Consider the following 12,053-nt stretch of genomic DNA (forward strand, 5'->3'; position numbering starts at 1 on the left):
GAGGTGCTCCAGTTCCCAGTTCATCCCAATCCACTGGTGGAAAGAGCCCTGAGAACGGAGGGGTCAGCTCCTGGTCAGGCAACTTTGCTGATCCCTACTTTCTGCCAAGCTACCAAGCAGAGAGCTCCCAGGGGGAGGTGAGCTGGCTGTCCTGCCCCCTGCTGGCTCCGCGGAGCCAGATGTCACCACTAGTAAGGGAGCAGGATGGGGAGGAAGAGACACAAGCCAATTGCAGATCAGCATCATGCACTACAGGCCTTGGAAAGGTACATTTGGGCACTTCCTGTTCACTCTGGCACATTGTCCAAGGAGGAGAACCCCGTGCAAAATTCAAAAGCAACACATTTCAAATGGAGACAAAATGCTGTGTTAAAGAAAGTCATTAACCTGTGGAACTCACTGCTACCAGATATTTAGGCAAATAGTTGAGCAAGATTAAGAGCAGGATTAGATCACATGACGTGCCAGAGCACTGGCTAAAACAGAAGAGTTGTAAGAGATACCCAAAAAGAACAGGAGTACGTGTGGCACCTTAGAGACTAACAAATTTGTTTGAGTATAAGCTTTCACGGGCTACAGCTGAAGATGTGGGTTGTAGCCCACAAAAGCTTATGCTCAAATAAATTTGTTAGTCTCTAAGGTGCCACACGTACTCCTGTTCTTTTTGCAGATACAGACTAACATGCCTGCTACTCTGAAAAGAGATACCAAGTCCTTCCGCTCCAGGTAAAAAGCCTAATCCGGGGGAGGGGGCGGGGGGGTTGGAAGAAATCTTTCTCACACACACACATCCTTGTGGTTCAGTATGGCACCATTGGGTGTGTGTGTGTGTAGATAGATAGATAGATAGATATAAAATGGGAATTTTATGCCAACATCCTGCCACTGGGAAACAGGATACCAGGCCAGACAAGCTATCTGTTCCACTAGTGTAAGGAGAGAGAACTACATAAATCATTGATCTGACCAGGTGCATGCAGAGGTCCCTGGAAACACTCCCACACACAGCCCTAGAGTCCCACCAGCTTCCTGCCCTGCATAATGCACCTAGAAAATGAAGAAATACAGAAGCAGCAAATACAAAAGGAGTCTATTGCACCCCACTTCTGCAGTGTTTTGCAAACAGCCAGCTTAACTCCACAGTGCATGGGCACAGACAACACCGAGGGCACGTCTAACATTCCCACAGATCCCAACCGGTTTCTTACCTTGATTTTATGCAGGGATCTCTCCACCTCCAAGATTTGAATCCACACAACAATTCCCGATTTGTTATAAGTTTGACTCCAGCCTGCGTCCGAGTTGCATTCTGTCCGGAAATTATTAAAATCCCGATCGTCTGGGATCTGTACGCTTTCCCGGGTGGACATAGTTTTGGAAGAGACACTGACAAATTCGAATTTTAAGTTTCCTTAAGAACAGCAGGCTCTGTGGGCCTTCGACGGTGTCTGTCTGTCCCCCACTCCAAAAAAATGGAAATACTGGTTTTGCACCAATTAAGAGATTCTGAAACCAGAATAGCTGTTTTTAAAGCGGGGGGAAGAGGAGATGGTTTCAGAACAGGCAGGAAAAGCAGATTTCAAAATTAAGTTCTCTACAGGGAGAACCAGAAGCTGTCTCCTAAGGATTCCTGGTGGGGAGGGCTCACCAGATAGCTCTTATGCAAACAAAAACAAGAGCAAAAGAAAATAAATATTTCAGCCCAGGCTGGAGGAAACCCCTTGAAATATCAGCGAGCTGTGCTGGAGAAGTGTGTGTGTATAGATGGAGTCTCTTCTCTCTGTAGGAGAGGCTTCTGCCTTTTCTCCCTGCCTTCTAAACGTTTAATGCCAAGTTGTGCGGCTCACCGCTGCCTCGAAACAGGCCCCTCCTGCCCAGGTGTGCCACCAATGGAGAACAGGTGAGTGTTATTACCGCGGCGGGGGGTGGGAGGGGCAAGCTGCTTCCTCCTCTCAGGATCTGCCTCCGTGAGCTCCCGCAAGCAACGCAATCTGCCTCCCCGGGAGGTGACGATGGCAGTGACCGAATCCAAACACAGAAAACCACCCCAACTTGGGGGAAGTGCTCGATCTCCTACGGAAAGCTGCAGCAGCAGGTCGTCCCCTCTCTGGCTCAGCCCAGGCTGGAGCAGCAGCAGCAGCAGCAGCAGCTGGGGCTCTGCAGCAGATGAGCTGGAGGAGACGGAGAGCAGGTCTCTGGTGCGCAGCAGAATCGCCGCTCCCAGGGGAGAGGTTCCACTCAGGTCTCCCCCCACCTTGCGCCGGCTGATCCTTCCCCGGCTCCCGCAGGCCTGGGGCGCCCCGCTGGGTGCTGAGGGCCGCAGGCAGCAGGTGGAAGCCGCCCCCTCCCCCTGCCTTTGGCTGCGCGGGGGTGTAGGTCCAGGAGGTGAAACTGACAAGCCGAACCAAACCCCAGACACAGCTGCACCTCCCTGGGCGCTGCCGGAGGATCCCGCCGGGTCCTAGCTTCCCTCGCGCGCGGCGCAGCAAAAAAAGGGATGGGGCGAGATAGTGTCGTAATCGGGCCTTGCAGAGCCGCCGCCGGCCGGGCAGCCAGGCGCTGGTCCGGGGGGATCGTTCCCAGGGGAGAGGGAGGAGGGCAAGGCGCTAGCCTGGAGTTCAGCAGCTTGGGGTCCAGGTCCTGTCTCCGCGTGCCTGGCCTTGGGCAAGGCAACTCGACGGTCCTAGGGATGTTTTCTTTCTGTTTACAGTGTAAATCCACCCGGGCAAAGCCCGGGGCTCGATCTTAGTCGGGGTGCTCCTGGGATTTAAATAAATAATGATAATAGCTCTCACATCCTGCCCTCCTTCCCCCATGCAGCTGGTAGGGAGGAATCAAGGTGATTTACACCATCTCATTAAAGGCAGTAAAGATGCCAATACTGAGCTGTCACGCTGCTTTGCAGTTTGAAAGTATTTTACCGTCAATAACTTATCAAGCTCCATGCACCGCTACCTCCTCCTGGAGGGAAATGGAACTGCTCAACTGTGTGGCATAGGTGCCATACTGCCAACCCCCAATGGAGATTCTCCTTTAGTATCAGTGCGGTTTTGGAGCAAGAGAATCTGAGTTCTGTAGTGGTCATTGCCAATAACTGCTAGGTTTAGTAGCCACCATGGATTTCTAGGGGCCACAGATTTGTTGCAACATTACCTTCCTGTTTTACCAATGGGGAGACTGAGGCACAGAGCAAGACAGTGACTTGTCTGGGGCCATACACTGAATCAGAGACAAGATGAGAACTTGGGTGTTCCCTGTAGTGACCACTAACCAGTGCTGTCTTTCATTTCCTTCCCCATCAGGTGCCACCCGAATCCAGATTAGGGTCTAGTAACACAGTTTCTAAGAGAGACCCATTGACTGTATGGATTTTAATTGCTGTCTTAATCCTGTATGATTTTAAGTCATTAGTTCCTGTTCCTGCAATCACATCAAGGCAGATGGACCCTTGCTCCCACTCAGAACTAAGGGCTTGCCCATCTGGAGCCAGCTGCAAGTTCAGGATCTTAATCTGTATTTGTTTGATTGTGGGATCTTAGATTCTAGATGGCCAGTCATGATTTTTATTACAGAAACACCTAGAGCTCCAGCTGCGAGCGGGCCCTCATTGTGCTGGGGGATATACAGGTGCATAGTTCCTGCCCTGAAGAGCATGCAAGCAAGCAGACAAGTCAGCGAGAAGGACTGTTACAATTTGACAGATGGGAGAAGTGAAACCAAAGCAAAATGATTGTTTCCAAGCTCACAAAGCAAATCCATGTCAGAGCTGGGGATCAAACATAGGTCCTATGAGTCCCAGTTCAGTTCCTGAAACATAAGACCGTCCCTTGATATGTTATATCAATATTAAAACTTGATGGTCCTTTCATACCCACCACTGAACGTGCCTTTGGAAATGATCCAGGCCAGCGGAGATGACCAGAAATGGAGCTGACTATTGCGTGGTGGCGAGTGAAGCAGAGCTGCAGAGGGGATTCCTCTGTATCTGTGCAGAGCAGGCGAGCTGGGCTTGCACAGATAAAGGTGCAGCTGTTGCAATATTTGTATAGATAGAACAAATAGATCAGCTTGTTTTGCCAGAAAAGGGGAAGAAATTACCCATGTCAAGTGGCTGCGTAGCTGACGGGCGGGAGGTTGTTCAGAAGGTTGGATCTCATTTCAAAGTGCTGCCGCTTCAGGATTTCTCTCTCTCAATAAACAGATGACAAAGATGCCCATTTCCAGCCTGAGATGCCCTCCGCTTGCAAAAACAGAACAGGCTGGTTAACGGGAGTGGAGGAAACCCCAAACCAGCTCAGTTAAGACCTGGCCTTGCCAATCAATCTGGGCAGGAGCGATGCCTAGACAAGGAGAGAGGCCAAGGGCGGGCACATAAATACTCTCCTTGTATAAACCGCTGCTCCAAAGTCTCAGAGCAAAGCGGGGGGCCAAGCCTCAGCACCTCCGTGAACTGGCTGGTTGGCACTAAGGATATTTCCAGCATGGTGCATAATCTGTAACCTCTAGGGCCTGTTCCTGCTCCCGCTGAAGTCTATGGGTATTTTGCCCGTGATTTCAATGGAAGCAGAATTGGGCCCTGAGGATCTATCCTCAGAAGGGGAAAAATAAAATTCTGAAAAATTTAAAAAAAAACAAAAAAAAAACAAACCCACCCACACAAGCACATCAAGGCTGGTTTGTCCAGGGGAGGATGGTGCAGTGGTTAGAGCAGCAGCTGTGAGGCTCCGAAAACCCCACCTCAATTCCCTGCTTTGCTGCAGCCTCCCTGTGGGCCCTTGATCCAGTAATTTAGTTCCTCAGTTCCCCTTCTGTACAATGGGGATAGCAACAGTGCCTTGCCACACGGAGGGCTGGGGAATTCACAGAACTGGAAGGGATCTTGAGAGGTCGTCTAGTCCCGTCCCCTGCATGAGAAACTGTGAGGTGCTGAGGCACATGTTAGTCTCTTAAATAAATAGATAAAATGCCTTGGTTTTAAACAACCACTTGCCTACCTGTGTCTTTCTTTAATTAAAACTGACCCAGGGCCAGCCCCATAGCTAGTGTGCAGCAGTGTCACGCCCGTTATACCAGCTAAGAAGCTCACCCTTCATTTCTGAAAATCCCAATTTACTTTTCAGTTTTGATGCTCCTTGGGGCCAGAGTGAGAGGCCTTACCAATTCCCCTGCACAGTTTGGGGTCCAGAGGGTGCTGGGGGAGGGATGGCCCCAGCTGGGCCCCATTCTTAACAGAAAGTTGGGCATGGAGTTTAAAGATCTGTCTAGATACCTATATTCAACAGATCAAGACTCTCAAATGGTATTTAGGCTCCTAACTTCTATTGCAATGGTCCCCAAACTTTTGAAGTCATGCCCCCCCTTATGCACCCCAATGTAATCTGCCCACGCCTCCTGGGAGCTATGGTCGGGGGCTGGAGGCGGGGCTGCGGTCAGAGCCCAAGGCCGGGGCGGGAGCTATAGTTGGAGCCAGGGAGCAGAACCGTGGCCAGGGCCAGAGGTGTGACTGCAGCTGGGGTCAAGTCACATCCGGGGGACATGGCCAACCTGGGGGCCAGGAGCTGGGGGCAGAGTGGGGCTGGGTGGAACTTCCTCCCCGTGGGGTCTGGTCCTGCCGCCCCTCCGAATGTTTCTGCACACCATCCTGTGAGGGGCGTGCCCCGCCGTTTGGGGGGCTCTGTTCTATTGAAATGAGCAGAAGGCAGGAGCTGAAATCCCTCTGAGGGCTGAGCTATGGGACCTCCACAAAAAAACCCTCCACATTACACGAATGACACCGTCGGAGGGCTAAGCCCTCCAGTGTCAAGTGATGCCCAGTGACGGTAACTTGATTAACTTTAACTCTTTCCCTTTGTCTTCCATAGGGAGGACGGTCTGGAATTGCTTGGCAGGCGGTTCAGGTCCAGACCCTCAAAAGGATTTAGGTTCCTAATGTCCATTGATTTCAATGGACTCTAGGTGCCTAAACCCCTTGGAGGATTGGGTCTTAGTTTGTAGCTAAACTAGCTGTGAAAACACATCCACACTCTCAACTTTAGCTGCATATTTTGCAAGATTTCTTCTAGGCCTTTCTGTGATGTAATCGGCTGATCTGCGGTTGGAGGAAGCATTCAAGTGGCTGTCGATTTCTGAGCCTTTTGCTAAGGGTGACAAGCCCGGCTCGCAGAGCCCTCTCTGTCCTGTAGGGGGCAGCGTGTCTGTCTGTCTGTCTGTCTGTCTGACTCTTCCCGGACGCTGGGTGTGTGAACGTGGCTGTATCTGGATGCGTTGCAGGTTCCCTCAGCATCGGGGGAGGGGGAAAGGGAGCACCTCAAGGTTCTTCCTTTGCCTTTCCATTGGAGCTGTGGCACTCAGCCAGCCCTCTCATGCATCCTGCTCTGTACTGAAGGGGCCCGTAGTCCACCAAGGAAAGGGCAGGAACCCAAAGACATCCTTGGGAGCTGAGGGCTGTTGCCATCCCGTTTCATGCAGAGTTAGCCCAGAGTAGGCTGTATGCAGAGTAATCTCTGCTGGCTGCATCTTGATGTTAGCAGTCCAGGCAGCCACGGTGCACACCCCTAGATTAAACCGGGGGTCCCCCTCACAGTGAGGAGTGGAGGAGGGCCCCTGGACACTGAGCAAGTGCGTGCGGCACAGGGCCGGGCTCCTTGCCTGCAACGTGAGGCGGCCAGCTGGCTGCGTAAGTGTGCGCTCTGCCGATTGTGGTTCTGGTATGGCTGCACCTTCCTTCTGTTCCGCGGGTCACTCCCTGCGAAGGGTGGAGGGTGCAGGCCCAGCCTTTTCTCTTTTGTCTTGGCTCGCCAGTCGGTTCCAAGCACCCGAGGTGCCAGTCAGCTGTAAGTGGCCCAGAACATCACCCTAGAAGCAACCTCTCCGCCAGACTGCCGCGGACTCGTCACAGAAAAGTGAAAATGGCTTTAAATCCTGATCAGCGGCTCTGCTGGCTGGCGAATATGAACTGAGTCTCATAGTGCAAATGAAGTGTCCTGCTTCCCACAGCCTTGCTGATTCCCTATCTCAGGTAACTTACGAAATGCACCTGTCTGACCCCAGGAAACCTTTGTTCTGAGCTAGACTCTGACCACTGCTCCTTTGTCTGTTTCCTAAACTCCGGCCGCTTAGAAGGCAGGCTCTGGCTGCAGAGAATAGGCCTCTGGGGAAGAGGAAGTGTGTCTTTAAGAGAGAGGAGAGGAATCCCTGCCAAGTTAGGTGTCCATTTGGGCTTAGGCGCAGGTAGATTAATCACAAGTTGTCTCTTCACCCTGTGCCCTTCTTGGGGGAGGGAGGAAGTCTAGTTTTCAATCTGGGTTAAGAATCATGATGCTCTTGAATGGTGGATGAATGTATTAAATGGGTCCTAACGGGTGGCAGAGATTCATGGTGCCAGCTGGAGGCAGGTGAGTCCAAGACCCTCTTGGACAGGGTGTGCCAGGATCATACGGGGGCTTGGAGCTTTAGAATGACTGTGAGTGTGTCCCTAAGAACTGGATTGCGAGTGTGGATCGAGCTGTCCGTGCTGTGTCCTACAACCAGCTCTCTCCTCCAGGCGGCTAGTCTTAGTGGAGGTGATCGCTGCACCTCGTTCGCTGCTTGTACAAGGGGATAGTGTATTACTGGGTCCTTCTCTTTGATCTAAGCAGCTTCTCCAGCTCAGAGCCAGGGAGACTCAGCAGTAATCTCCACTTTGTCTCCTGGCTTGTGGCCAGGCTCATTTTAAGCTGCGCCTTTCCCCTGCTTGCTAGTGCACCTGCCCTGGGTCTCTGTGTGGCTGAGCTCTCACTGGACGTGCCTTTCCAGTGAATCCAATCGATGTAGCTGCAGGCTCCTCGCACTGCTGCGGTTTCAAGTGGCATGGAAGCAATGCTGCTAGCTCTGGGGCATGGCTGCGTCGGCTCCTACGGGCAACTTTGAATCGAGCATCTCCTAGCAGCAGTAGCTTGCCCTGAGCCAGAGACCCCTAAAAGGTGCTGAGAGAATTCCCATGGCTCCTGCGCTTGTCAGAAGTAGGAACAATAGAGGGCGCAGGCCTGGACTGCTCTCCTGCAGAGATAGGCTGAATGCTCCTCTAGAGCTTTCTGTGAAGCAGGTGGGCAGCAGCAGTCCACTCTGATGGGGTCTGGAACAGGATGAAGCAGGTTTTGTCCTCTAGGCTTAAACTGCTTGTTGCTGACAGCTGGCTTTGGGTATTGTGGGTCACTGCAGTACAGTGCGTCCAAGGTAAATGAATATTGGGCGTTTAATATCTGTCCTGCACAGAACATTAAAATACCCTGCTGAACTAGGTGAATTGGTGTGACTAAAATCCCTTGCACATAGAAGGACCATCGTAGTTCTAAGCATGGCTGGCCGGCCACCTCCTCAGAGTTTGAAGGTTAACAAGACGGCACTTGCAAATCTTAGTCTATATGCAAATCATGTGATTTCCAAAGGCTCATTTTGACTCCATTGAATAAAAATTCATTTCTTCTCCAATGCTCCAGAGCTCTTGCCCTCAGAAAGGAATGTTTTCCTGCTAAATTTCAGCATCCCACCACCAACCATTTCCATGCTACAGCTGTTTAAAAACCCCCAAAGTCACGATATTTTCTTTTTAATTGTGAGGAAATTGTCACTTAGCCCCACTTCCCTCCAACTCAGAAAAGGCCAAATGGATTTTGCTTTTGGGTCGGGACTAAGCCTGGAGAATTTCAGCCAGAAAAGCAGAAGTCTTAGTCCAAGCAATTTAAAACAGGGGGTTAGAATGGAAAAGCTTATGCACCTCAATTCTAGTTAATCCTTAACTGCACTGGAGTAGTGATTGTGGAAGAACTTGGAATAGAACTCAGGGCAGTAGATGGGGGACTCAAGAGAGTCTTTTTAGTAGAGTATCCTGAATAGATTGTCATTATAGTCAGGCACTACATAGCCTCTTTAAAACTTTCAGCGAACCGCTCAGGTTCATACGGTGTAGTTGCTGCATTAGCTAGGCTTGGAAGGATTACATTTTTAGTGATAAATGTTGGTAAGCATCAATTTCACCATACACACAAACCAACCAAAAATATTTGCACGGATAATAATCGACCTTTACAGACAGGCGAAGTAAGAAAAATGCTCCTTGAGAACTCATTAGAATCCAAAATCCAGTGATTTAGTCTTTTAAAGTAGGCTTGTTACAAATGGACTAATGAAGGAATAGTAAAAAACAGGTGGGATATATAAAGCTTGAACTTTTTGAATCTTAGAGTCTACAATTGTCTGATGCCCCATAATTTCCTGCAACTGTGAAAATATAAATGGATCAAAATCTTTAAAAGTGCTTAAAAATGAACATTAACATTATCTGCCAAAAGAATAGTGCTCGCTTTGCAAGGATTAACATCTTATTACAACCCGGGTAGCCTCCCAAAAGGCAGTTAATATGGTTAATACAGCAACACATCTGGTGTTTTGAATCATAGTATATGTGTCAGAGAGACATGAATCTTAAATCAAATCTTCTATGCATATCTGTTTGTATATTTATTTGCTATTCAGATGTCAGTTCAACTAATAACAGTGTTTATAGGCATAATTGGTTTATCTGATACTCCCGACAATTTTCCCTCTGTCTCATCAACATGCGAAATTGAATCAGTGTGTAAGTGTCATTTCTGAGCTGAATGGGAGGTTGAGGGATGATTCATGCAATGCAGAACGGCTAATGCACCAGACAATGATTTTCTACAATTTCCCTGCAGGCACTGAGCTGATTGCAGTTTGTAGGGAATTTCCTGGGCATTTATGATCCTGTATAACCGAAGCTCCACCCCTCTGGTCATCATTCCCTAGGAAAGGCTATGTGCCAAAGGTTGCTATTACTGCATAAAGCACACATCTGAGAAGAGGCTGTGAAAATTGTCGCCTCCTCCTGCTCCCTGCTGGACATATTGGAGTCAGAGCGGCTGACTTCAGCCAAGCGGAGCCACCATCTAGTGGTCACTATTAAAGAGTCAGCGTGGAGGAAAGAGCTGGATTCTACTGCAGTTCATGCATCATCGACATCATTGTTAACTAAGGCCCAGAACCTCAAAGAAACCTATGGGAGTTAGGCACCTAAATACCTTTGAGGAGCTGGGCCTAATTTCCAATTGCAGGGCCCGATCCTGTTTACATTACACCCGCGCAGCCAGGGTTGGCTTTAGCAAGTGCAGGGCCCGATTCGTACTCACCTGGTGGCGCTCTGGGTCTTCAGCAGTGGGTTCTTCACTTGCTCCAGATCTCCAGGTCACCCGCCACCAAAATGCCCCCGAAGACCCGGAGCGCCGCCGGGTGAGTAAAAATTAAAAAGTCACCGGCACGGGGCCCGATTCCGGGGAATCGGGCAAATCGACCTAAAGCCGGCCCTGTGCACAGCCCCAGTTCAGAGGCAGTAAGGCTCCCTCGGTGTAATGAAAGGCAGATCTGAAGGCCACAGGTGCTGCACTGTTGCCACTAAGGGTACCATTTGCACTGCAGAATCTTTATTTCTCAAGACCACGCACAAGCCGGAAAGAGGCCAGCTTGACTCTCAGATCCCAGAGGGAGTTCACAGTACTGGCACTCTGGAAAAAAAAAGTCATTCTGCTTGCAATTTGAGCACATTTGATCTGGAGTCTTTGATGGATGATAAATATGGAGCCCCCATAAACATGGAACATTAAAGATCCTGAGGCTTGACCCTCTATCTTTGGCTAAAATGTGCCCCTTCTGCCCTATTGGATGCTAGCTGGTTGCTGGCCTCCTCCCCAGAGGTGGGTGCATTTCAATGACGTTAACTGTTCTGTATTTATTGCTTTCCCTTGCATCTATTTTCCTGGACAGGTCTCCCATCAGGTATGTCCTGCTGCCCGTGGAATTACTTTAGGCTCCTTCTGTAAACACAATCACGGTTAGCGTTCCGCACAGCTGCTGCTTGAGGTGGGGCGATACAGAGAGGCAGCATGGACCAGTGAGTAGAGCACTGGCTTGGGATTGAGGAGACCTGGTTCTAGCTTCTGTCCCTGGGACCGCGAATAACTCTGGGCCAGTCATTTCACCTCTGGTTCCCCTCCTGTCATTTGTCAGCCTGGTGTGTTTCATTTGTGAGCTCTTTAGGGCAGGGAGTGCCTCTTGCTGTGTTTGTACAGCACCAAACACAATAGGACCCTGGTCTCAGGTGAGGTCTCTAGTGTTACTGTCACACACGTAGTAATAGGGTTTGCTCCTAAGTCAACGGAAAGTCTCTCTGGATCCCAGCATGAGTGGGAGCAGACACTGGAGTGAGTGTGAGATTCCCCCTGTACCCACTAAGTGGAGCTTGCTGGAGCTGGGGTGAAGGCAACTGCTAAGGAGAACGACCTAGCAAGCGGCCTTGCTCTTTGGATGGGGGTAAATACAACAGGGCCAGAGCCCCAGGCACGGTGGAGCCGTGGGCCAGGCCCTGGTGACAGCGTCTGCAGGAAGGAGTGTTATTTGTTGTTCTGTGTATTCTGAGGGTTCTCAAAGACCCCATGTAAATTGGATCCCTGCTGCGCCAGGAGCTGCACGTGCACAGCGAAAGCCCCAGCCCGGAACAGCTACGCTTCGAATAGACAAGACAGAAAGGCCAGGCAGTTATCCTCATGTTACAAGGTGGGGAAACCGAGGCACAGACCGATCCCTGCGCTGACCCAGATACCAGTGTGAGGGCAGTTTGCACCTCCCCTGTACAGAGACTGTGGGGGCCTTTCAACACTTCTCTAATCTCCCGTCCATCCCAAGGTTTTATAGGGGGGGAAACAGGGACCGAGAGCTGGCTTAGCAGCAGATCCAGGGGTTCTCTGTACCGAGGGGGATTCCCTAGGGTCTGTACACCTGCCCTGCAATTCCTGTATGCCAGCCCAGCTGGGGGACGTGAGGTGATGCATGCCATTGCTAAACCGTAGCCCCATGCCAGGGCTGTTGGCCAGCTTCAAGCTACAGCTCTTATCTGCCATGGTGAGAGGCAGACCTAGGTGCCAGAAGGCCCTGCCACCCCGCCACCCCCCCACAAGTGCCGAGTGGCAGCTGTCAGCAGTTGCCTTGATGGGCAGCACTCA

General features: G+C 50.6%; 1 protein-coding gene and 1 long non-coding RNA gene across 3 annotated transcripts in view; one reads left to right on the plus strand and one right to left on the minus strand.

Moving 5' to 3' along the window:
- The window catches only part of STARD10 (StAR related lipid transfer domain containing 10), a 53,898-nt gene extending 51,223 nt beyond the window's left edge, over positions 1-2,675 (minus strand). Inside the window, exon 1 of one of the 2 annotated variants that reach the window (XM_032792587.2) lies at positions 1,209-2,675. In XM_032792587.2, the coding sequence (XP_032648478.1) occupies positions 1,209-1,370 (162 nt within the window). In that variant the 5' untranslated portion in view covers positions 1,371-2,675. The remainder of the gene's footprint in view (positions 1-1,208) is intronic. The other variant, XM_075061853.1, reaches the window with a different exon arrangement.
- Positions 1,812-4,982, plus strand: LOC116832103 (uncharacterized). The gene is made up of 2 exons (XR_012655072.1): positions 1,812-1,900; positions 3,573-4,982. It is a non-coding gene; the product is annotated as an uncharacterized LOC116832103 (long non-coding RNA).
- The last annotated feature ends 7,071 nt before the right edge of the window (positions 4,983-12,053 follow it).

This window comes from Chelonoidis abingdonii, chromosome 1 (genome assembly GCF_003597395.2).
Source record: "Chelonoidis abingdonii isolate Lonesome George chromosome 1, CheloAbing_2.0, whole genome shotgun sequence".
In the NCBI taxonomy this organism is placed as follows: Eukaryota; Metazoa; Chordata; order Testudines; family Testudinidae; genus Chelonoidis; species Chelonoidis abingdonii.